The sequence below is a fragment of the Balaenoptera physalus genome (assembly GCF_965194825.1).
Source record: "Balaenoptera physalus genome assembly, chromosome: 11".
In the NCBI taxonomy this organism is placed as follows: Eukaryota; Metazoa; Chordata; class Mammalia; order Artiodactyla; family Balaenopteridae; genus Balaenoptera; species Balaenoptera physalus.
In genome coordinates, this window is record NC_138896.1 from 38,632,852 (window position 1) to 38,655,491 (window position 22,640).

Genomic DNA, 22,640 nt, shown 5'->3' on the forward strand with positions numbered 1-22,640 from the left:
TCATCAACTCTTCCTTCTGGGTTTTATTTCCAGGTCAAGGAATATATATTACATACAATGACCTTTCTCTCTAGATCATTCCCTCTTCAGAGTTCTTTGGAGAGAACCGAGGAAGGTATGCAGGTGCTAAAACTACCTCCTCCTCCTCCTTTCCCCTGACGTGTTTCCCATAAGAGTTTTTCTTTCTGTTTCATGGACTGGCCTTCCTCCAGCCAGGCCTAAGTTTGTTTTCTGAGCATTGGTTTCTTTTCGGGTGTAATAAGGAAGTTGTCAAGCAAAATTGTTTTTTCTAGGGTAGCTGAGGTAAGCGTCCTATCTGTGGAGGAACGGAGAGCAGCCCTGGGATAGGGTGACGGGGCTGTAGCAGGTGGCCCCTGGATTGGCTGCCCATGAGCTCATCTCCTGGGACATGTGATATATATGGCTCTGACCAAAGCATCTTCTGCGACAGTCTGGAAACTGGCAGCATATTCTCCCTGGGAGAGCTGGGACTACTACCCCTCATTGGATACAACTTCCAGCAGACAGGGAGTGGTGCCTACACGTTGCTGGGAGTACCCAATGCAGAGCCCCCCGGTTGGGAGGTCTGGACCAAAAGTACCCTGGGACAGGAGCGACTTTCGTGGTCTGAGGTTGGTTGAACGATAGTCTCCCCTTTGAAGGCTGGAGTAGTAGGTAGGTATCTTGGGGTCCTGAAAGGAGGGTAGACCCTGAATCTAGTCCCAGTGCTGCTTCTAGCTTGCTAGGCTTCAGTCTCTTCATCTCTAGAAAGAGAATATTCAATGATGTGATCTCAACCAGGTGTCATGCAAAGAGCTCTGAACTAACTTGGACACAGAAGCGCTGAACTCAAGTCCTAGCTTAGCAATCCTGAGCAGGGAACTTCACTTCTCTGGGCCTCAGTTTCCTCATCTGTAGAACAGGGACAGCATTACATACCTCTCCTGCTCATTTCCCTAATGGAGGTTGTAGAGGTCAAGTTATAGGCTTTATGTGAAGGTACATAGTAAAGGGAAACTTCACATAAATGGGGGCGTTGTTATTACCTATGGCTGGATTAAGATTTTATCATTTTAAGTTTCTTGGAAACTAGCCCAAGGACAGGGCGATCTTATGAAAAGAGTTCTGGTGGCCTGCTGCTCTGACAGGGATTTGAGGGGGGATTATAACATTGCATGGTCTGTGGTCTTGCATAGAGGACAAGACGGGGGGAGAGCACAGACTCTAGTGCTGGATGGAGGGGAGCTGCGGTCGTTTTTGGAGCTCTCCAGCTTTGTGTGTGATGACCCCACTGTCCCCGCAAGTCTGCCCCACTGCTGTATCATGGGGCCTGAAGTTCCACCATTAGGGAGTTCAATCTTTTGGGTTTCGAAAGATCCTCGAAAGATGCAAATCCCCAACATTTTGGAAAACAGGTACCAGGTGATGTGTGTTTGATGGTGACAATTGGATTGGGCAGATGGCACAAGTCCAGCCCTTTACATTGAGCTGTAGGTCGGCTCAGGCAGAGCTGACCCCCACAGAGGCACCACGTGGCTGCTCAGATATCTCTGTGATCTGAAGCTTTGTGCAAAATCCCACTGGGCCCTGCTGTGGTCAGCCCGTGGCTGGAGCCCTCCGTCCCAGCCTGGCCTCACATTTTGAAGTGGGCAAGGACCAGCTGGGGAGTTCCCAGAAACGGGTGCCCAGGCAGGGGATGGGTGCAGAAGCAATGTGATTTGAGGAACCGCCGAGAGACCCAGGTCATCGGGTGATGGGCTGGAACAGAGGGGACTCAGGGGGTGAGGTGACCTCTCCTCAGGGCGCGAGGGCCTGCTGCCAGCCGAGTCAGCTCAGTCTAAGGAGGACTGTCCTTAATTCCTGCTGGCTGACAGTGGAATGATTTGCCTTGAAGGGTGGTGAGTTCCCATTGCAGGAAGTGTTCCAACAGGGGATGCGAGTGTGCAAAGCAGTCCTACCCTACAGGAGGTGGGCTGGATACTTCTTAGGTCCCTTCCAACTCTAGGAACCTGCTAGGGACCCCACAGAGGAGAAGGAACACCTGACTTGTTCCCATCTAACAGCTGGGAGCTGGGCGTGGGAGCAGGACGGGTCCGGTGTTGAGGGAAGAGTTGACCACCTTGTCCCCCACTCGAGTCCTGCCAGTGGAGGTTGGAGATGTCCTCCCAGGAGCGTGTGGCCTGTGGATGGGAGGCACATCCTCTCGGGAGCCCAGATGGAAGGCTTTGAGCTTGAACAGGCACTCACCCTTGGGGTTCTAAGTGTCCATGGGCTCACCTGTGTCGATGAAAAGTACACATGAGCTCAGGGTCAGCCTTTGACCCTCCAGCCCATTGACTGGCTTCCAGCCAAGAGTCTGTGAGCCCCGCCCTGTGTTTACAATCTTTGCCTCTGGGACACAGATTTCAATACCTGGGCACACGTGACTGTCTGACTCCACGCGGACAGGTCACGGCAGGCACGTGTGTGGACATGGGTTATCTCTGTCAGTGTGAAATAGCAGATTTGCTCACCTCTAAGTGTGTGTGTGTGTGTGTGTGTGTGTGTGTGTGTGTGTGTGTGTGTGTGTGTGTGTGTGTGTGTGTGTGTGCGTGCTTATGGGAGGTCTCTCAGTGTGGGAGAAAGAATTTAGAATCCAGAGGAGTGGATTCAAGCCCCAACTCTCTCCCCTTCCAGGCTGTGGGACCCTGGTCAAGTCTCTTAATCGGCAGAGCCTTAATCCCCCACTGCCAGCCTGGCCCGTTGCCAGGGCTGTGGCCAAGTTGAACTGAGATCATGAAGATGAGGGAGGTGCTGGGTGCCATGTGGCTGGTGAGCTGGTTGTGTTTGCACATGTCTGTGTATTGTATGTTTTTTCCACAAACACTGAGAGCCTCCTAGGCAGTGTGGACACACCAGAAACCAGGCAGGCTTGGGCCCTTTCTGTGGAACGTGGATCTAGACAGGAAGGGCATTCAGCAAATAAATACTCAGGTAATTATTTCCTTTACACTTGGAGTAAGGGGAATTCCAGGGTGTTATGAGTCCTTGTAAGTTTACGGTATACATGAGCTTGTTGCTGGGTCACGTGAGTGTCTTAGCCCGTTTGGGCTGCGATCACAAACTATCATAGACTGGGTGGCTTATAAACAACAGAAATTTATTTCTGACAGTTCTGGAGGCTGGAAGTCCAAGACTCAGGCACCGACAGATTCGGTGTCTGGTGAGAGCTTCCTGGTTCAAAGACCAGGTCTCTCCGTGTCCTCACGTGGTAGAAGTGGCAAGAGAGCACTTTGGGGCCTCTTTTATAAGGGCACTAATCCCTTTCATGAGGGCTCTGCTCAAATGACTTGATTATCCCAAAGGCCCCACCTCCTACTACCATCACACTGGGGATTAGGTTTCAACATATGAATTTGAGGGGGACACAAACATTCAGTCTACAGCAATGAGTGTCTGTGGGTGTGACTCTGGGTCCACACGAACTCTCCCTCGGAGTAACCAGCTGTTTATTGAGTATCTATTGTGTGAAGTCCAGTGGGGGGAGGAGGGGAGCGGCTAAATTCCTCTAGGATATGGTGCCAGAGCAGTTACAAAGTAACATGACAGGTGCATGAATTAGAGAATGGTGTACAGATGAGGTCAGGGTATAATTTAGAAAATAAACCCAAAATAGCAGCATGCTTGGGAAAAATTTGCAAACTCTCCGCTCCACAGTAACTTAAGGTCAGCTCTGTGAACTGTCTCTGTTGTTTTGCTGTTGTTACTTTTAAACACGTCACCGGTATACGTCATGTCTTATCAGAAGTCCTGTGATCTGCAGATCACTTGGGTATTTCTGAGCAGACTCGGACTTTGCCCTGAAATCCACTTCCTGCCAAGGCAATCAGCAAGTTTACAAGAGCAGCTGGGTTTCCATGCAGCTATGGTCTGCTGCTGTCTCAGGGTTGCTGTCTGGAAGCATGGACCAGACAGGGTGGGATTTCCTGACAGGCAGGCAGAACTTGGGTGAAGTCCCAGGCAAAGCAGGGGCACAAAACAAGAAAACAGAGGAAGGGAAAAGAAAGACTTGCTTTGATGAATTCTGGATAGGCAGAGTTTTACAATCAGAAAGTCTGGAAAGATTTGATTCCAGCACACATAGAATTTGTGTGCATGTGTATGTATGGCATGTGTGTGTGTGGGGGTAATATTAAAACACAATCTTCTTGGGCTTAGAGACTTTAAAAGTCTGAGGACACATCTGCCCCACAGAAGATCTTCCAGGGTGTCTCCCTGGGGGAGGGTAGGTTTACCCTCCTAGGTCAGCCACGCTCTCTCAATCCTGTGCTTAGTGTTGGAAGACAGAATCTTTGGAACATTACAGAGGAGGAGCGGCCAGGGGGTAGGAGGAGAGAGGGTCTGAGCTCTGTCACAGCTTCCCAGAGAGGAAAGAGTTGCAGGAAGAAGTAAGAGGACGAGGTATCAAACACTGCAGCACCTTGAGGGAGGATGAGGAATGGGAAGAGTTCACTGGATTAGGGTAGGAGGCCTTGGGAGATCCTGAAGTTTCTCTTCACTGGGGAAACACTCTTGGATGGCCAAGGTCACACATCACCCACCCCGCCTCTCCCTGCCTCTGGGCTGGGAGTTGCTCCTCCTTCACCTTCCCCTGGGCTCAGGGCACTGTTGTTCCAGGGAGGGGGTGGCCAAAACAAGGCAGTTTTCTTGAAAAAACATCACAAAAGAAAACCATTGCCAGGTAGAATTGTACTGATGCTCTGATTAGAAGTAGCAACGTGTCCTTTGAATGCAGTAGGAGGATGCTGCAACCATCAGCAATGGTGAAAACCGTTTCCATAGCAATGACAGTTTTTTAAGAAATTACTGCACCTCTTTTCTCATTAGCTGGGGAAGGATGCTGTGCCCTCATTGCAGTGGGCCCCTCGAGCCAAGTTAGCACAGGAAGAAAAGGGGCTGGTTTGGTGGTTCTCTTACTGAACAGCTTCTCTGCCAACCTCATCCAATTTGCCCTGATCACGGAACATATGGAGTAAGCAAAGAGAACCCTGACACCATTCAGTGAATATTTCTTTCTTTTTCTTTTCTTCCTTTCTTCCTTCCTTCCTTCCTTCCTTTCTTTCTTTCTTTCTTTCTTCCTTCCTTCCTTCCTTCCTTTCTTTCTTTCTTTTCTTTTTCTTTCTTTTCTTTTCTTTTCTTTTTTCTTTTCTTTTCTTTTCTTTTCTTTTCAGCTGCGGGGCTTGCAGGATCTTACTTCCCCACCAGGGATCAAACCTGTGCCCTTGGCTGTGAAATGTGGAGCCCTAACCACTGGACCACCAGGGAATTCCCTTAGTGAATATTTCTGGATCAGCTTACTTGGATCTTAAAATCAAATGGACCTTCGACCTAAGCTTATCTTCTCTTAAGACCATGTGCTACTAAAGAGAGAGAGTAGGGACTTCCCTGGCGGTCCAGTGGTTAAGACTTCACCCTTCCACTGCAGGGGGCGTGAGTTCGATCCCCAGTCGGGGAACTAAGATCCTGCATGCCTCACAGAGCACGGCCAAAAATAATAATAATAATGAAATAAAAAATAATAAAGAGAGAGAGTAGCTATCAGGGAAATAGAGCATTACTGTCATCACCACCTACTAACACCTCCACTCCCACCCATGTGAAGAACTGAACATTCTCTTTGAGGGCACAACCTGCATCTTGTTCCCTAACACAGAGCAAACTTCCTGGTACATAGTGGGTGCCTATTAAAGGTTTGTTGAAAGAACTTAATGAGAAGAAAGCAAAATATTTTCTTCTGTGATTTCTTTTCTTAACCCACTTAACGCCACATTTTGGAAGCACAACCATAAGGCAGCCTCTGAGGCTTTCAAGAACATTAGTCAATTTCCAGATAAATTAGAGATGTGTGTTGCTAAAAGTTTTCATGTAACTCAAATGTTCCTTTAAGGAACATTAAACAACAAATAAAGCCTTCCAAATTGCCTGCTTCTTCATTTTCTCATTTCCTCCAAGACTGTCCATGTGTGGACACTCAGCAGTGCCAGTGGTACCCACTGGCCTCTAGCCATCCTCCCTACCCTTCCTCCCGAAACCCATGTTAGAAGGAAGAAAGACATCCTTGACTGTTACTGTCACCTTCAAATCTCTCTGTTATGTCCCTGTGCCTTTTCTTCCCTCTATTTATGTATCTTCCTCACATTCACATGGATCCCTGCACATCTGAAATCATAATTATAGGTTCTTATTTTTGCCTCTAAGCTGGACATAGTAATAGAGTACATTTTAAAGTAATGAATCAGTTGGTAAACACAGAAGATACGATATGAATACATAATACATAAATACTTAACACACTAAATAATAGTAAATGCGTGATGAGGCTATAATTACAGATTAGAGTAGGCAATCCATAAATCTAAACTCCATAGGAATCTCTGGGAGCTCAGGATTGAAATTCAAAACCATATTTTATTTTTCTTTTAACTTCCACCAAAGGGCAAAGGGTTTCTGAACAACTCTGGAAAAATTGGAAAACCCCAGGTGTTTCAGATTAAAGACACACAAATCAAGTGAGCTACCCACACCCCAGCCTACTTAAAAAGCTGCCCAGGAGAAGATGGTTCTTTTGTCTTTTCCATGGGCAGCTGCTTCATTCTGGATGGAAAACGGAAGGGCCCTGGCTGCTTTAAGATGGAACTGGTGCAAATTCATTTATTGTATGTTAACTACACATTCTTAGGTATTGTTCAGTTTACTAAATGTTTGTTATACATTTATTCTTTTGTTTAATAAGTACATCGTTCTAGGTACTCAGGATACAAGACCTAGCTAAACAGACAAAGGGGAGAGAGAGAGGCTCAGACAATAAACCACTAAACACGGAAAGATATGATATTGCCTAACATCGGGGGTGAGGTAAAGGGGCAGATGGTGTGCTAATGGGGGTGCAATGGGAGGGCCCCTATGGGAAGGTGACACTTGAGCAGAGCCCTGAAGGAAGTGAGGGAACAAACTGTAAGGTGGTCTAGACAGAGGAGACAGCCAGGGTGAAGACCCAAGGTGGAGCAGGCCTGAGGGACAGCAAGCAGGGCTGCATGAGGGGAGTGGAGTGAGTAAGTGAGTGAGAGGGGACGGGAGAGGTGATGGGGCCGGGTCAATGGGGCCTTGCTGGCCATTGTAAGGACTTAGACTTCGAGCCATTGGAGACAGGAGAGTGACAGGCTCTAACTTAATTTGTAAAAGCGCCCATGGCTGCTGAGGGGAGAAGTTCCTGTAAGGAGGACAAGGGTAGAGCAGGGAGATCAGTTAGGAGGTGACTGCAATAGTCCAGGTGAGCAGAGATGGGGCCTAGACTGAATGGTGGTGGAGGAGGAGGGGAGACGTGGTTCGGGGCCGGGTGTGCTTTTTTAAAAAATTTATTTAATTAACTTATGTATTTTTGGCTGCGTTGGGTCTTCGTTGCTGCTCATGAGCTTTCTCTAGTTGTGGTTCGCGGGGGCTGCTCTTTGTTGTGGTGCGTGGGCTTCTCATTGCAGTGGCTTCTCTTGTTGTGGAGCACGGGCTCTAGGTGCGTGGGCTTCAGTAGTTGTGGCTCACGGTCTCCAGAGCGCAGGCTCAGTAGTTGTGGCGCACGGGCTTCGCTGCTCCGCGGCATGTGGGATCTTCCCGGACCAGGGCTCGAACCTGTGTCCCCCTGCATTGGCAGGCAAATTCTTAACCACTGTGCCACCAGGGAAGTCCCGGGTGTGCTTTGAAAGTGGAGCCAACAGTCTCTGCTGGTGGATCAGACGTGGGGAGCAAGAGAGAGAAAGGAGTTAGGGATGACTTCAAATGTTGGACCTGAGCAATTGGAAGAACAGAATTGCCGTTTACTGAGCTGTCTTGTGAAATATTCTTAACAGCCTGTGTGATAGACAGGTAGGTCTCAGGCACATTTCAGATGAAGACACTGGGCCAGAAAAGCTGCAGGAGCTGCCCGCAGTCCCAAGGGGCAGGACGTGGCCTCTGGCTCCAGCTGTATTCATTTCCTACTGTTGCTGTCACAAAACACCACAAACTCTGTGGCTTTGGAATAACATGAATCAATTACCTTACGGTTCTGGAGGTCAGAAGTCCAAACTCAGGGAATTCCCCGGCGATCCAGTAGTTAGGACTCAGCACTTCCACTGCAGGGGGCCAGGGTTCCATCCCCGGTCAGAGTACTAAGATCCTGCAAGCTGTGCGGTGCAGCCAAAAAAAAAAGTCCAAAATCAGTCTCAATGGACTAGAATCAAGGTGTTGGCAGGGCTGTGTTCCTCCTGGAGGCTCTGGGGGACTAGCTGTGAGACCTGGGGCATGACCCCCTGTGGATCAGTTTCCTCCTCTGGGAAATGGGACAAGGGTAGCCCTTCCTCCCAGGGATGCTGAGGAATTTAAATGAGACAACAGCTTCGAGAGCTGATAGCACTCACATTAAGGGCAGGTTAGATGGGCACTTGGGTCAGCACTGCTAGCCCACCCGGCAGACTCCGAAGCCTCTTCTAAGGGAGTTGTCTGTTTTGGTTGCAGTGCAATGGAGCCACCGCGGGGCCCAAGGAAGCCTCGGTCAGGGAGGAGAGCCAGGTCTCTGGACAGGCTGCAGAACCCCCAGAAGGATTCAGAGTCGTGCGACCGCCGGTGCATTTCCCGGCCCACCAGCCCCTCCAGGAGGATGCCGCGCCGGGCGGCCAGCGATGGGGCCAGATGTCCCAAGAGCCCAGCTCAGTCTGCGGAGGCTCAGGGCACCACGACTGCAGCCCGCAGCCCGGAGGAGACCAGGGAGTTTCTGCCCAGTGAGCAGAGGCCTCCGCACGACACCAAGAAGGACAAGGCCCAGTGTCGGGCCCAGCAGGGGTGGCTGAGGACCATGATGAACTTCTTATTTGGGATGGGCCCCGAGGAGCCCAAGGAAAAGACCAACAAGAGGGCCAAGGGGAAGGAGGGCCTCCCCGAGCCCGCAGAAACCCCCGAGACACCGGGCGAGCCAGCTCCCAGGAAGAAAGCCCACGGCAAGAAGGCCAGCCGCAAGAAACACGGTCATAAGAAACATGGTGCTGAGGAAAGCAAGGGGACCCGAGATCAGGAGGCCAAAGGGCAGGAGACCAAGATGGCTGGTGCCTCATGCTGCGAGGAGGCTGATCTGGGCCCAGCAGCTGGGGGTGAGCAGACCGTGCCCGTTTCTATGGTAACCCCACAGCCACCATCCCCCACCCCAAGGGCTAGGGTGCTCTGAGCTGGCTGCTCAAACCTCTCAACAGAGGGGAACTTGGAAGGTAGGGCCACTATCAGGAACATCACCACTTCTTTTTTTTTTTTATAAGATTTTAAAAAATATTTATTTTATTTATTATCATTTATTTTTGGCTGCATTGGGTCTTTGTTGCTGCACGCGAGCTTTCTCTAGTTGTGGCGAGCGGGGGCTACTCTTCATTGGGGTGCGAGGGCTTCTCATTGCGGTGGCTTCTCTTGTTGCAGAGCACGGGCTCTAGGTGCGCGGGCTTCAGTAGTTGTGGCACGTGGGCTCAGTAGTTGTGGCTCGTGGGCTCTAGAGCGCAGGCTCAGTAGTTGTGGCGCACAGGTTTAGTTGCTCTGCAGCATGTGGGATCTTTCTGGACCAGGGCACGAACCCGTGTCCCCCTGCATTGGCAGGCGGATTCTTAACCACCGCGCCACCAGGGAAGCCCAGCACCACTTCTCTGAGGCAGAGCAGCACCGTGGCTGAGAACTTGAGGTCAAACCCCAGTTCCACCACTCGCTGGCTGTGTGACCTGGGGCTGGCGACTTTCCTCTCTGAGCCTCCATTTTTTTTCCCCTTGATACAATGGAGATTATAACAGTTGCCATCTCGGGGGGTGGCCATGGCCCAGAGCTGACACATGGGAAGTGCTTCATAAGTGGCAAATGTTATTGTTAAGTACTCTGGTTTGAGGAGCATGGACCAGGGAGAAATAGGAAGACAGAGGGGAATCAAGGAGGGAAGCCCTACCCTCCAACACTAGTCTACATGTGAGGACTGGCTGTGGGTGACAGGGAAGTAGAAAGAGCTGGCTGCTGGGGTGCAGGTTCTAGACTTGGCTCCATCAGGAATAAACTTGCTGTGTGACCTTGAGCAAGTTGCTGTCCCTCTCTGGAACCTTTGATTCTCGTTTGTAAAATGAAGGAGCTGTTCCCCAAGGTGCCTTCCTTTTCTGACGCTTAGTGTCCTGGAGTTGAATGTTCCACAGGCTGCTGGAGGAAGATGAAGCTTTGCCCTATAGGACTCAAAACTCACCATGTTTTTAATGGGGAGAAGGGATGCAAGGAAGATCCAAGATATTTCTGAGGTGGGGGGAAGGATGTCTGGGCAGAGGCAGCCTCTTTTCAAATGGAAACCTTGGTGGGTTTCTGATTTTTTTTTTGGTTAAGCCTAGAGCTGCTCCAGCAGTCCCTGTCCTGCTGTGAATTCTGTGCTGTTTTATTGTGTCGATTAACAAAGTCAGAGGAATGTCACTGACACCCACACACTGCCCCACTCACTTGGTTTCCCCTTTATTACAGGACGGAAAGTTTCTGACCTCCACCAGTTCTTGCTCCTTGAAGGTGGAGGTGCTGGAGTCCGGAAGGTTTCTTCCCAAGCCACAGGTCACCAGTGCGAAGAGGAGCTCGGAAAGCTTGACAGTGAGTCAGAATCTTCTCAGTGCCCTCTTTGCCTGCAGCTGGGGCAGCTGTTAGCAAACGAGATGGAATGCTCCCGATGCCTGCTTAGACCTTGGATGCTTAGACCTCTCAAAATGTGTGTGCTGATCTCGCCCCTTCTGGTGCTTCTGGTCACATTTACACTAGAGTTTCACAGAAGGGAGTCTCAGGAATTAGACTGGCTGCTGGCAAATACTCCTGCCTTGTGTGTTGAGCATGGAACTTTTTTTGTTTTTAGTTATTTTAAATTTATAGAAGGAATATATACATATATATACATATATACACACACATATATATACATATGTATTTAAATATAGAGAAGAATGGAAAGAGTAGTTCTATGCACACTCATATACTCACAATTGTTAACAGTTGGCCATATTTGCTTCGTGTGTGTATAATTTTGTTGCTGAACCATTTTAAGTAAAATGATGCTTCAACCTTAAATCTTAAGCACATATCTGCAAGAAATAAGAACAGTCTCATATGCAACCATAGTCTTATTATTGCCCCTAATAAAAGAAATAATGCTGTATTAATCTAATTCCCTACAAAGAATGGGCATATTTTATTTTATTTTATATTTTATTTTTATTTATTTTTTTAATGAATTAATTTATTTACTTATTTTTGGCTGTGTTGGGTCTTCGTTGCTGTGCATGAGCTTCCTCTAGTTGCGGCGAGCGGGGGCTACTCTTTGTTGCGGTTTGCGGGCTTCTCTTGTTGCAGAGCACGGGCTGTAGGCGCACGGGCTTCAGTAGTTGTGGCACGTGGGCTCAGTACTTGTGGCTCGCAGGTTCTAGAACACAGGCTCAGTAGGTGTGGCGCACGGGATTAGTTGCTCCACAGCATGTGGGATCTTCCCGGACCAGGGCTCAAACCTGTGTCCCCTGCATTGGCAGGCAGATTCTTAACCACTGCGCCACCAGTGAAGTCCCAAGAATGGGCATATTTTAAACGATATGAAATGGAGAAGCTATGCATCTGTCAAAAAATAGAGAAAAGGCATTTAATTGGTTATTTTGCAGGATAATTGTTTTCTCACATGAGAGGGAGTTGGCTGGTAGACTGAGTCAACGTACAAAAGCCTAACAGGATTTAGAAATGAGAGAGAAGAGAGGGGTGAAAAAACCTGCAGATAGCCTGGGAAGAGGGAATCTTGTTTGTACCTTCTTTTGTGTAAACTGATCAGCTGGCAACTAAGCAGAGGCTCCTTCGGGCACATTGTCTTTGGGTAGGTCGACTGGAATATCAAAGAAAACCATTTATGTTGTTTGGGCTTCTCTGTAAAGCCTTGGCAGTGTAGTTGGGGCACCAACGGGGCAGGCTACCTGTGTCATGCCTGCTGGAGTGCCTCTGTCCAGCTTAGTTAGGCCTGGTCTCCATCATTTCCCCTGCTGGAATTTTGTAGGTTGGATCAACATTAGCCTTGCAAAGTATTTCCAAGCACAGTCTCTCATTTGATGGCCTGACAGCCTTCTGAGGGAACCAGGACGGGGATTGTGATCCACATTTCACAGAGGAAGAGATGAAGGCCCAGAGAGATTAAGAGACTTACCCAAGGTCACACAGCTTGTCAAACCCCAAGTAGATATGTACAGATCTGCAATGTTCAAAGGAAATCATAGGGCACAAGTTGAATGCCTGAAGGACTGACTTGAAACTTCCTGCATAAAATTTCATGCTTTGGCCTAGTACCCTTCGCCTGTGGATCTTCCAACCCTCTCTCAGAAGGACCAGCCCCTGGAATGTGATGCTTCTCCCACACCCCACCTTCCGTGCTAGAGGAGTTGTTTTAAGAGGACCGTGAAGGCCCAAGTTGGTCTCAGAACTCCAAGACAGTCATTAGAAAGAATTCTCTGTGCATCTAGAAAGATTAACTGGGTGCATTTGTTTTCTTCCAGAGGATACCATCATCCAGAAGATAGTGGAATTGCTCCAAAAAGTGGGAGACCAGTGGGAAGAAGAGGTGAGGATCAAACTGCCTGCACAGATGCCCGGGGGGCTGCTGCCTTCTCCTCCTCCTCCTTGCTCAAGCCCCACCTGTCTTTCTGGGCCCCCGTGCTCCCCTGCTCCAGGCTCTGTCACCTCCCTTGCCTGGGGCCACCCTGAAGCCCTTGTTTGCTCCTCAGTTGCTTCTTGAGGAGTTTTCCCTCTCCTCAAGGTCAGGGGCCTGACTCAGTTTCTCTCATCTCCCCCACAGCAGCGTCAAGCCCCTCAGCCAGAGGTTGCTCCTCAAAACCCAGCACCAGTCTTCAGGAAGAAATCCCAAGAGAGAAAGTCTAGCCTCAAGAAAGCCTTTTCTCATAAAAAACACAGTTCTGAGGAGCCCAAGAGAGCACGGGCTGCAGATGTTTCCAGCCCAGAATCCCGGCCGCCCAGGAGGCCCAGCTTTCTGCCCCTGTGTGTTGGTGGCCATCGGCCCTCCAGCTCCAGCAGCCCAGGTGAACAGGCTCACAGTTACCACAGCAACGCTGCAGCTGCCTACTGCGCTGGAACCTTCCCCAAGGCTTGAATTGGCCATTTTCCGAGCTGCCATCCCAGTTCTGACTTTTGCTCTGCCCTGAGCAGTGTGGGGAGGGCAGAAGGGATACCTCCACACACAGAGCCTCACTGTCTAGGCAACCCAGCTAAGCCCCTGGTGGAAATTGTGTTCAGGGATGTCTCCCAACTATCCTCACCTCTCCGCAGCCTCAGCTTCCACACCTTGGCAGGGGGTAGCATGTGCAGGAAGGAACTGGAGCCTGGGAGGCAGGAGACCTGTGTTCTTGGCTCCATCTCTGTGCCTCAGTCTCCTTGTCTGTAAAATGAGACACTTCTCTGCTGTGTATCTATATGCAATCAGTCCTCATTTTATGAATTACATCTTATTATCCTCATTTCACAGACGAGGGAACTGAGGCTTAGGGAGGTAAAACAATTTGTTTGTGGTCACATGGCCCATCGGTGATGGAGCCAGAGCTACAGGGAGAAAGGGTCAGCCTGGGTGTCAGGGAGGAACAGCCCAGCAGGTCATCTTGGCCAGGAGAATGTATACTTTAAAAAGGAGAAGGCAATGTTTAACACGAAAGAGTGGATCCCCAGTAGTGGGATTTCAGGCCACAAGGGGAGATATTTTCATATAGGGGGGGATCCTGGCTGTGATGAGTTTAATTCGTGCCAGGGCATCAGGCATTTACTCTCCAATTCATGGATCAAGTCATGATGGTGGAGGGATGAGGTCTCCAGGGGAGGGAGGAGAGGGGAGCAAAGCCCAGGAAAGGCAGCTGTATGGAAGTGCAAAGGGATGAGGGAGCTTGGTCTTCAGTACGTCAGAGCCACGGCCCTGCCCAGCAGCTCCCCGCCACCCCAGCAAGGCCTTTGCATGCACTAGCCACGGAGTGCACTTTGGAGTCTCTGCTGACTTCTGTGCATTAGTTAACACCCTCAGACTGATGAAGCTCACCCACCATTTCCTCTTGCTTCTCAGGTGTGGAAGAACCTGAAGTCCAAGAGGCTCTGTCTACAGACGGTGGGGATCCAAGTCTCTTCCAGCTTTCCAACCCAGCAGGAAGCCGGGGACCCGAAGAGGACCTGCACCTGGACAGAGCCTCGGAATTCAGTTAGTACCCCCTCTCCTTTTCTCAGAGGCCCCTTGGAAGATGTCTGGTCTGACCCCTCTACTTGCAGAAGAGAAACTGAACCAGAGAGAGGCAGTGACCTGTCCTTACCTGCCTCTGAGTGAAGCAGGCTGGGGAGGCAGCTCGGGGTCCAGAGCACAGGCCCTGAGCCAGGCTGCTGTTACCTTGTCTGAGCCTCAGCTGTAAAACCACAACAGTGATAACATCCTCCTTGGTGAGGCCAACATAAGGCGATACAAGGAAAGCATCGGCCCATGGCAAGGGCTCGACAGATGGTATGATCTTTGGGCCTGGATTCAAATTTGGGCTCTGACCTCTCCAGCTGTGTGATCTTGGACAAGCTACTTCATCTCTGGTCTCAGTTTCCTCATCTGTAAAATGGGGATAGTAATAGTACCTACTCTCTAGAGTTGTTGGAGGCTCTAAATGAATTAATGATGATAATGCCTTTAGAGCAGTACCCATGAGCAGCTAATAAATGTCAGCTGCCATTTATTGTGACTATTAGTGTTGTTGTCATGTAGCCCAGCTTGAGAACATAGCCTCAGGAGAAGTAAAGAGGATAGGAAAGGGGGTAGGGGCCTTAGGAGAGAAGCTGAACCCATGGTAGCTGCCATCACTATTATTATTATTTTATCATTGGCAGAGCCGAGCCTAAGATCATATAATCACTGTCAGTTCTGTGTGTCTGAAGATCTGCTTCCCCTACCTCCCCCATTCTGCCTTGTTTGCTTTTCGCAGAAAATGTGCCTTGAAGGGGAATTGAGAAGGCCCCCTGTTCTACCTAGAAGAGGAGGAAAGAGCGGGGTGAGGGGACTTGTGGGGACCAGGCCTTTCCTTATGGTCTTGAGACACCTTCTCCTGGAGGCAGGGACCTCGGCTGTTTCCTGCACCTAACAAGGCACATCTAGGCCCTTCCTCAGTGGTGAATGAATAAGTGAATATGTTCCTGTGAAGCCAGCTCTGCCCGCAGGTTACCTCTGAGGAATCTGTGGTCCCCATGGGTTGGGCCTGAGACAACCTTAAAGGCAAGCTCATTAGCACCCCACCCTGGAGACCTGTGAGAATCATCCAGGGAGCCATTGGGCCTTAGGAAATGAAGACTGACCATAGAGAAGCTTTTCTCAACACTCAAGTGTGAGCAACCGCTTTGTTCTCTTTTAGAATTTATCCAGAAGATCATTGACCTACTCCAAGATGCAGAGGAGCAGGGGGGAGACAAGGTGAGGAAGACATTCCCCATGTAGACCCTGACCCTCACTATGGACACCCCTACCCCTACCTGGCACAATAACTTCCCTGCCCCTCCCCCAATTCTACATCTTGCCAGAGCCTGGCTCCAGTCTCTCCTTCCCAGAGCCTCCTCTGACCGCTGCAGGCTGTACTTGTTTCCCCAGCTCTGAGCACCAATCACCCTTCTCCCCCGGCCACACCCTCTGGTCCATAGTGGGTCTCTGTTTCAGGCGATGGCCTCTTTCCTCCGCTCACTTGTAACCTCCTCAAAGTAAGGGACCCTGACTCAGTTTCTCTTATCTCCCCCGCAGCAACTTCAAGTCCAGGAGCCAGAAGTGGCTGTAGGAAACCTGGCCCCAACCTGCAGGAAGAAATCACAAGAGAAAAAGTCCAGTTTCAGAAAAGCCTTTTCTCATAAGAAACATGGCTTCAAGGAGCCCAAGAGAGGGGGTGCTGCAGGTGCTGCCAGCCCAGACGCCCGGCCGCCAAAGAGGCCCAGCTTTCTGCCCCTGTGTGTTGGTGGCCATCGGCCCTCTATCTCCAGCAACCCTGGTGAGCAGGCCTGGGGTTGCCATGGTAACAGAGGCTGCCTCTGGCCCCTAGGCTTCTCCAGGGCAGGGTTGGCCAGCTGCTTGGTGTCCTGTGCAGTCTTGACTTTCACTCTCTGCTCTGAGCAGAGTGGGGAGGTGTGGGAGGGCTGTGGAGGGGAGAAAGGGGCCGGCTGCTGCCAGGACCCACCTCTATGACACACACCTTCCCTCCCCCCAACCATAAACACCTAAAAACAAATGTGGTATGAGAGCAGTGCATCTGTTCCTCAGATACATGCATCAGAATCACCTGGAAAGCTCATCGAAAAATAGACACCCAGGTTAGATGAAGTAGGATATGGCCTGGGCCTCTGTTTTTTCACTACACCGAACTATGAGGACCACTGGTGTACAATAATTCTCCTGACATTTACGGAGTGCCCGCTGTCTGCCACGTTCACACATATTATCTCACTTAACACCCCCACGCACAACCCTGTGAGGTCAGTCCTGTTACTCCCATTTGACAGATGGAGAAAGTGAGGTTCAGACAGGCTAAGTGACTCGGCAAAGGCTCGCAGAGTTAAAGGGGAAGTGGGCTCACTTGGTGGGACCTGTTGGTAGGCCTGCTTGTTTTCCTCCCAGACTATGAGGAGGCAAAGGGGGTGGTTGGAAGAAAGAATGAGATTTCTGGAGGCGCAAAAAGCACTGTGAACTCCTCTGAGGCAGGTCCAGTGGGGCTGGGGGTTCCCAAGGAGCCTGGGAAACCAGGACCCTTCTCGAGCCAGAGCCTTTGGACAGCTTCTTGTCAGAACCTGGGTTCAGCGATGTGCTGGTGGATTTGAGACAGGTGCAAACACACTCACACCAACTCCTCTGCCCTCAGATCCGGAGGATCTCGAGTTCCAGGAGTCCTCGCCTGCAGAAGGGGGGCCAGTTGGATCCTCAGAAGTACCCTCCCAGGCCAGAAGCCACAATCCAGAAGCAGGACCTCAGCCGGATGGAGCAAATGAATCTAGTTAGTGCCACCCTGCTCTCTCCTGGGACAGCTGCCCCGGGGCTTCCCTTTTGCATGGATTTCACAGCCTGAATCCTAGTAGCGAACTGGGAAGGCAGCTGACAAGTACCCCAGGAGACTCTAGAAGGGCAGAGAGGAGATAGGGCTGGCCTTTGAACAGGTGCTGGTGGGGCAGAGTTGCAGGTGGACAACTTTCTTCAGGTAGAGAATACCTGTCTGTTCTGTGGGATGTAATTTCACCCCCACCACATGCCATTGCTTTGCCTGAAAGTTTCACATAAAATTCCTATCTTGCTCTGGGTCTCATAACCAGTGGTGCACTGGCAAACAAACTCTGGGTAAGGGTGGGGGGATGGGGGAAGCCCTGATTTGTAGCACTTGCAGATTTCTGTGGTATAAAATTCCCACCACGGCCAATTTCAAGCTGCTGACAGTTTATAACAACAGGTCCACAAATGTCCTGAGTATTTACAATTAACTCTTGGTGCAAGCAGCCACCTGCACGTTGCTGTTTATAGCCCAGGCTGATGGTACATTCCTGTTGCATCAGTAGCCAGGGTATTTGCCCTCCCTGCATTCTGATTAGTTGCTCCTGGTCCCAACTCCCATTCCTGACTACTCTGTAGCCTGGATAAGGTCTCAGTTTCCCCATCTGTCAGAATGGAGCTGAATGTGGTGACAGGTGAGGCTCAGCAGGCCAAATTGCCTTCTATTTCTATACAGCTAACCAAAACAAAGCTCGCATGCTCCAGCCCTAGTTTAGGGGAAGATTTTTCTTTGCCCTTCATATCTAATCTGTGTACTGTGTTTTAGAGACAAAATACTTCTGCGATCGATGGATGGGTTATTACAGAACATGTCAATAATCCCTCAATCCTTCTTTATTTTCCTTAGAGGAGCTGATCATCCAGAAGCTGGTGGCCCTTCTCCAAGAAGCAGATGGCCAGTTGGGGGAGCAGGTGAGGACTGCTCAGTCTCCACAAGGACTGAACCCAAGTTCAGTCCCCATCTTTGCATCTGGGTGACCGTGGTAGGCCCCTTAACCTCTATGAGCCTCTGTTTTCTCTTTTGCAAAATGGGGGATAAATACCTACTTGCCAAGTTTAGTGCATATATAGAAAATGCCAGGCACATAGTAGATGAGATCAATGTTAACTTAAAAGTAATATAAACCTATGTGGCTCCGCCTGCCAGCCAGGACCTCCCCCAGTCCAAATCCTCCTTGAAGTTCAGCTCATGAGCCACCTCCCAGGAAGCATCCTTCCCTGAGTCCCTCTGATCTCGTCCTCTGCTGTCTGCCTTTCACTCTGTTTTGGCACGCACTTCAGTAATTATAAGGTCTCCAATTCTTTCAGACTTTTGTTAGAGTTCCTTCCCTTGCTAGGTAGAGTGTAACATAAGGTTGCCTGCCTTTGAAAACCTCACAGACTACTTGGAGAGACAGACGCAGATCACATATGAAGAGGAGTTAGGTGTGAGCACAAGTCAGAGATGAGTAATCAGTGTAGCTGACCTTGTTAGTGCCTCTCCTTACCACCACAGAGCAGCTGGCCCAGCTCCCAACTGCCAGTACCTGCATCCCTTTGCCTGAGGACTGGCCCCCAGAGCCATTTACCACCCGTAGGTTAGGCCAGAACGAGCAGGTGCAACCTCCCCGGGAGCAGCCCTCAACCACTGGCTGATGCGAGCTGGTGTACACATACCCCAGCTCCCTTATCCCTTGGAGGGAAAACTCTGGGGTGTGTGTTCTTCGAGGGTTCCCAAAGTGCCCCAAGGGGATCAGGCTCAGCTGCCAGCCTGAGTGGGGTGCCTTCCCATTCTTGCCCCAGGTCTCCATTCCCCCATCTGTGTTTGCCAGGATCACTTACCACATAAGTGAGCTGCATCCGAGTCCTGGTCTCTGGGGCTGCCTCTGTGGGGAACTCAACCTAAGACATTTGGGTATTAAGAGGAGGAGGAACTAACTTAGGGTGGGAACTAAAATTCATCCAACATCCACTTTGCACAAAACATTAAACTATCTCACTTAATCTCCTCCCCCCAACGACAGTGTTGGGGAGGCACATATTATTACCCCCCTTTTACACATGAGAGGTCACACAGCTAGTAAATGCTATTTAAGCATCTGTTATCTGAATCCAAAGACCTGCATTTTTTTTTTTTTTTCCCCACTTTGTTCTGCTGCTTGGAGCTGTACCTTGCAGAACAGATTCTGAGAGGCTGGGGATGGTGGATGAATTTAACAAGGGATGCTTGTCCCAGGGACAATGAGGCACCCAGCCTGGCTGCATGGAGTTGGGGGAGGGAGATGCTGGGGGAAGGGGGCTCCCTGCTGGCAACACTGATGGCCTGCCTTCATTTCTGCTTCCAGATCAGGCAACACCCCAGCTTCAAGAAGTTTTTTTACAAGCTCTCAGACTCTTCCCTCAGAAAGCTGGTAGCCACCCTGAGCACCCAGGAGGCCAGCTCCACGGAACACAAGAGAACCTCCCCGTTTGTCTTTGGCTTGGCTAACAAATGTGCCGGCAGCAATTACCAAGCCGTCCACAGCCTCACGGGCCTACACTACAGGCGACCCAGTTTTAGCCAGTTCCCATACAGGGAGGACCAGCAGGTGAGAAAGGGCAATATGGCATGAGGGGCGACAGACTCACAATCACAAGGGTCTGCTTACTGTCCTCTCCCCTCCCCTGCTTACTTCAGGACTTCTGGGGTCCAGCTCAAATGCCGCCACCTTGCCAAGGCCTTCTGAGACAATTCTACACCACAGCAGCCTCTTTCTTTTCCAACCCCCGCCCCCTTTACCTGCTAATTAGCTAATTAGCATCTTCTTTATTTGACTCTGGTCTCCAACTGGATGTGCATTTTCATACTTCTTGATATCAGTATGGGATATTGGACCAGCTACTATCTTAGCTCGCCCTCTTATTATTTCATGGGTTGTGCTGCTTGGCTTTCCAATTGAGACTGTCATAAAATTTAGAGAACAAAGTAAAGTAAGATTACATATCAAATAAGGTAGGTGAGAAGGATCCCTGGGGCTGTTTGGTTCTGGAAGGCTTCCTGGAGGCCATTCTTCACTGACCTTGCCTTGATTGATTAATTAAGAATAGCCTCTTTTTGAATTATGGTTTTCTCAGGGTATATGCCCAGTAGTGCATGACAGGTGTAAAGACGCAGATGTAGAGAATGGACTTGAGGACACGGGGAGGGGGGAGGGTAAGCTGGGACAAGTGAGAGAGTGTCATGGACATATCTACACTACCAAATGTAAAATAGATAGCTAGTGGGAAGCAGCTGCATAGCACAGGGAGCTCAGTGCTTTGTGACCACCTAGAAGGGTGGGATAGGGAGGGTGGGAGGGAGACGCAAGAGGGAGGGGATATGGGGATATATGTATACATATAGCTGATTCACTTTGCTATACAGCAGAAACGAACACAACATTGTAAAGCAATTATACTCCAATAAAGATGTTAAAAAAAAAAAAAAGCCTCTCCCCTGCCATCACTCAGCCTTTTTTTTTTTTTTTTTTTGGCATAGGGGGATCTTAGTTCCCTGACCAGGGATCGAACCTATGCCCCCTGCAGTGGAAGCTTGGAGTCCTAACCACTGGACTGCCAGGGAATTCCCCATCACTCACTCTTTTGACTGGTTTCATGCTTTTCCTAATAATCCCCCCTTCCCTGAGGCTGTAGGATGGTCCCTGTAGAGATAAAACTTAACACTGATTTCTCTTTTTAATCTGAATTTTCTGTTGGACTCTGATAGAGATCTCCCCACTCTTTTCAAATTCTCTTAAGATGACCTGCTTACAAACATTTGACCAGATCTATAGTGCAGAAACTACTGAGTGAAGTTGTGATTTTAAAGGAATGAAATGTCCTATTGGTGTTGGACACATAGGACCAGAACTTCTATATCCAAATTGTCCCCTGAGAAACCAGACCTTTATTGCAATGGTGTCACCATCACTCAAAGCCTTTGTCTTCTCCTCCTGGAATTACCTTTAGAAGCCATGTGATAAGGCTCTCAAGAAAGCTGGTCTTATTTCATGATACTTGTACCTCATCATTCGAATGGTTTTCCTAGTGGAAACTCCTCGTGACCTTAGACCTCTCTTTTCTCAGACTCACTGTCCTCTCGTGGAGAATAGGGATAATTTGCCCTCTAAGGTGGGTTAGGTAATAGCTGATGGAGTGATCTGAGTTCTTTGTGAAAGATATTATAGAAACATCAATTCTGACATCTTCAGTAGCCCTAACTCCATCTTCTGATTTTACTAGCCATTCATTCATTTATTTATTCAACCAATAGACATTCAGAGCTTCCTATGAGCCTAACTGTGCAAGATGCTGTGAGAGCCTGTGGAAGGTTCTGCTAGTGGAAAAGGATAGAATGTTTACTGATGACAAAATTAAATATCAATTAAATGCCAAATTAGCACTAACTGAGGTCAATAAAACAAGTTGGTTCCGGGAGCCTTCCAGGAAGTAGCAGGCATTGATTTTGACCTTTGAGGATGGAGAGGCTATAGATGGGGAGGAAGGACCAGGAGGACACTGCAGGCAGGAGGTACTGTGTGAGCAAAGACCCAGAGGTGGGAGCTAGTGGGTTAATGAGAAGTCAGTTGTTATCAGGGTGGGACCCATACATAATTGGGCTATGGCTAAGACCTGTGTTCTTTTTCTCCTCCCAGAACGACACAAATCCTCAGAGCCAGAGTCCAGACTGAAAGCTGTGCTTTGCACTCAAGTTCCCTGAATTATCCAAACATCGGCGGCTTTAGCCAGGAAACCCTGAAGATGTCCCAATCCAGTGCTTCACAGACATGACTGAAGACGAGAGTGGGCAGCCATTCTGCATCCTTGCACCGTTGTGAGCTTATCTCAGTGGAGAATGCTGAAATGTTCTTCCACAAAGCTGGAGGCAGAGGCCATGGGGGAAATAACACTGGACTGGGAGTTAGGAGACCAGGCCTCCACCTGCTCACCTGCCCCAAACTTGCTGCAAGACCCTGTCCATGTCCCATGTCCCCTCTCCTCTCCAGACCTTGGACTCTGGGCTGGATTAGTGACCCATCAGATCTCTTCTGGCTCTATTATGCTGAAGTCTCTCTAAAGAGAATTAGTAAGTGCTTTCACTCTGTGGCTAAATATACCCACCCCACAGAGCTGGAGGCAATCTTTAAGTACTGACCAAATGAATGAATGGGGGGATCTCCTGAGATCTAGGCAATTTTGCCAGGCATTCTCTGGGAGGCCTTGGTCCTCAACTGGAATTGTGCAACCCGTGGTTCTATCTCTAAACTGGGAGCTAGGGAGGAAATGGGGGAGCTACCTCAACAGCACTGGACCGGGAATCAAGGCCTTTGCATTCTGGGGCCAATCCTAGTGTGTAGTGCCAACTTATGTGCCCTTATTTTTTTTATCATGTGTTTTCTTGATCCATCAGGGCTGAAAATATGCCTACATCATGTAGAAGGCCTGTTGATACTTTTTTCAGATGTTGGTTTTAAATGTCTTAGTTTTAAAAATAAATTTTTGTTTAATCTCTCACCAGAAC

The 22,640-nt window shown here is 49.5% G+C and overlaps 2 protein-coding genes across 4 annotated transcripts in view; one reads left to right on the forward strand and one right to left on the reverse strand.

The window, feature by feature from the left end:
* Positions 1-420: 420 nt before the first annotated feature.
* On the forward strand, positions 421-22,633 carry BNIP5 (BCL2 interacting protein 5; the record flags this gene model as incomplete). Of its 3 annotated transcripts, none has more annotated exons than XM_082412580.1 (12): positions 421-632; positions 8,527-9,155; positions 10,534-10,653; positions 12,579-12,643; positions 12,878-13,118; positions 14,144-14,275; positions 15,459-15,517; positions 15,839-16,079; positions 16,944-17,075; positions 17,970-18,034; positions 19,447-19,689; positions 21,775-22,633. In XM_082412580.1, the coding sequence occupies 12 exons, from the start codon at positions 421-423 to the stop codon at positions 21,808-21,810; spliced, it is 2,175 nt and encodes a 724-aa protein (XP_082268706.1). In that variant the 3' UTR covers positions 21,811-22,633. The 3 variants fall into 3 exon arrangements, with proteins under 3 accessions (XP_082268706.1, XP_082268708.1, XP_082268707.1); XM_082412581.1 differs by having other exon boundaries at positions 607-675; XM_082412582.1 differs by lacking the exon at positions 19,447-19,689.
* Positions 10,990-22,640, reverse strand: part of PNPLA1 (patatin like domain 1, omega-hydroxyceramide transacylase) — a 64,161-nt gene continuing 52,510 nt past the window's right edge. The window contains exon 7 of the mRNA XM_082412605.1: positions 10,990-11,658. Within this exon, the coding sequence (XP_082268731.1) occupies positions 11,651-11,658 (8 nt within the window). The 3' untranslated portion in view covers positions 10,990-11,650. The remainder of the gene's footprint in view (positions 11,659-22,640) is intronic.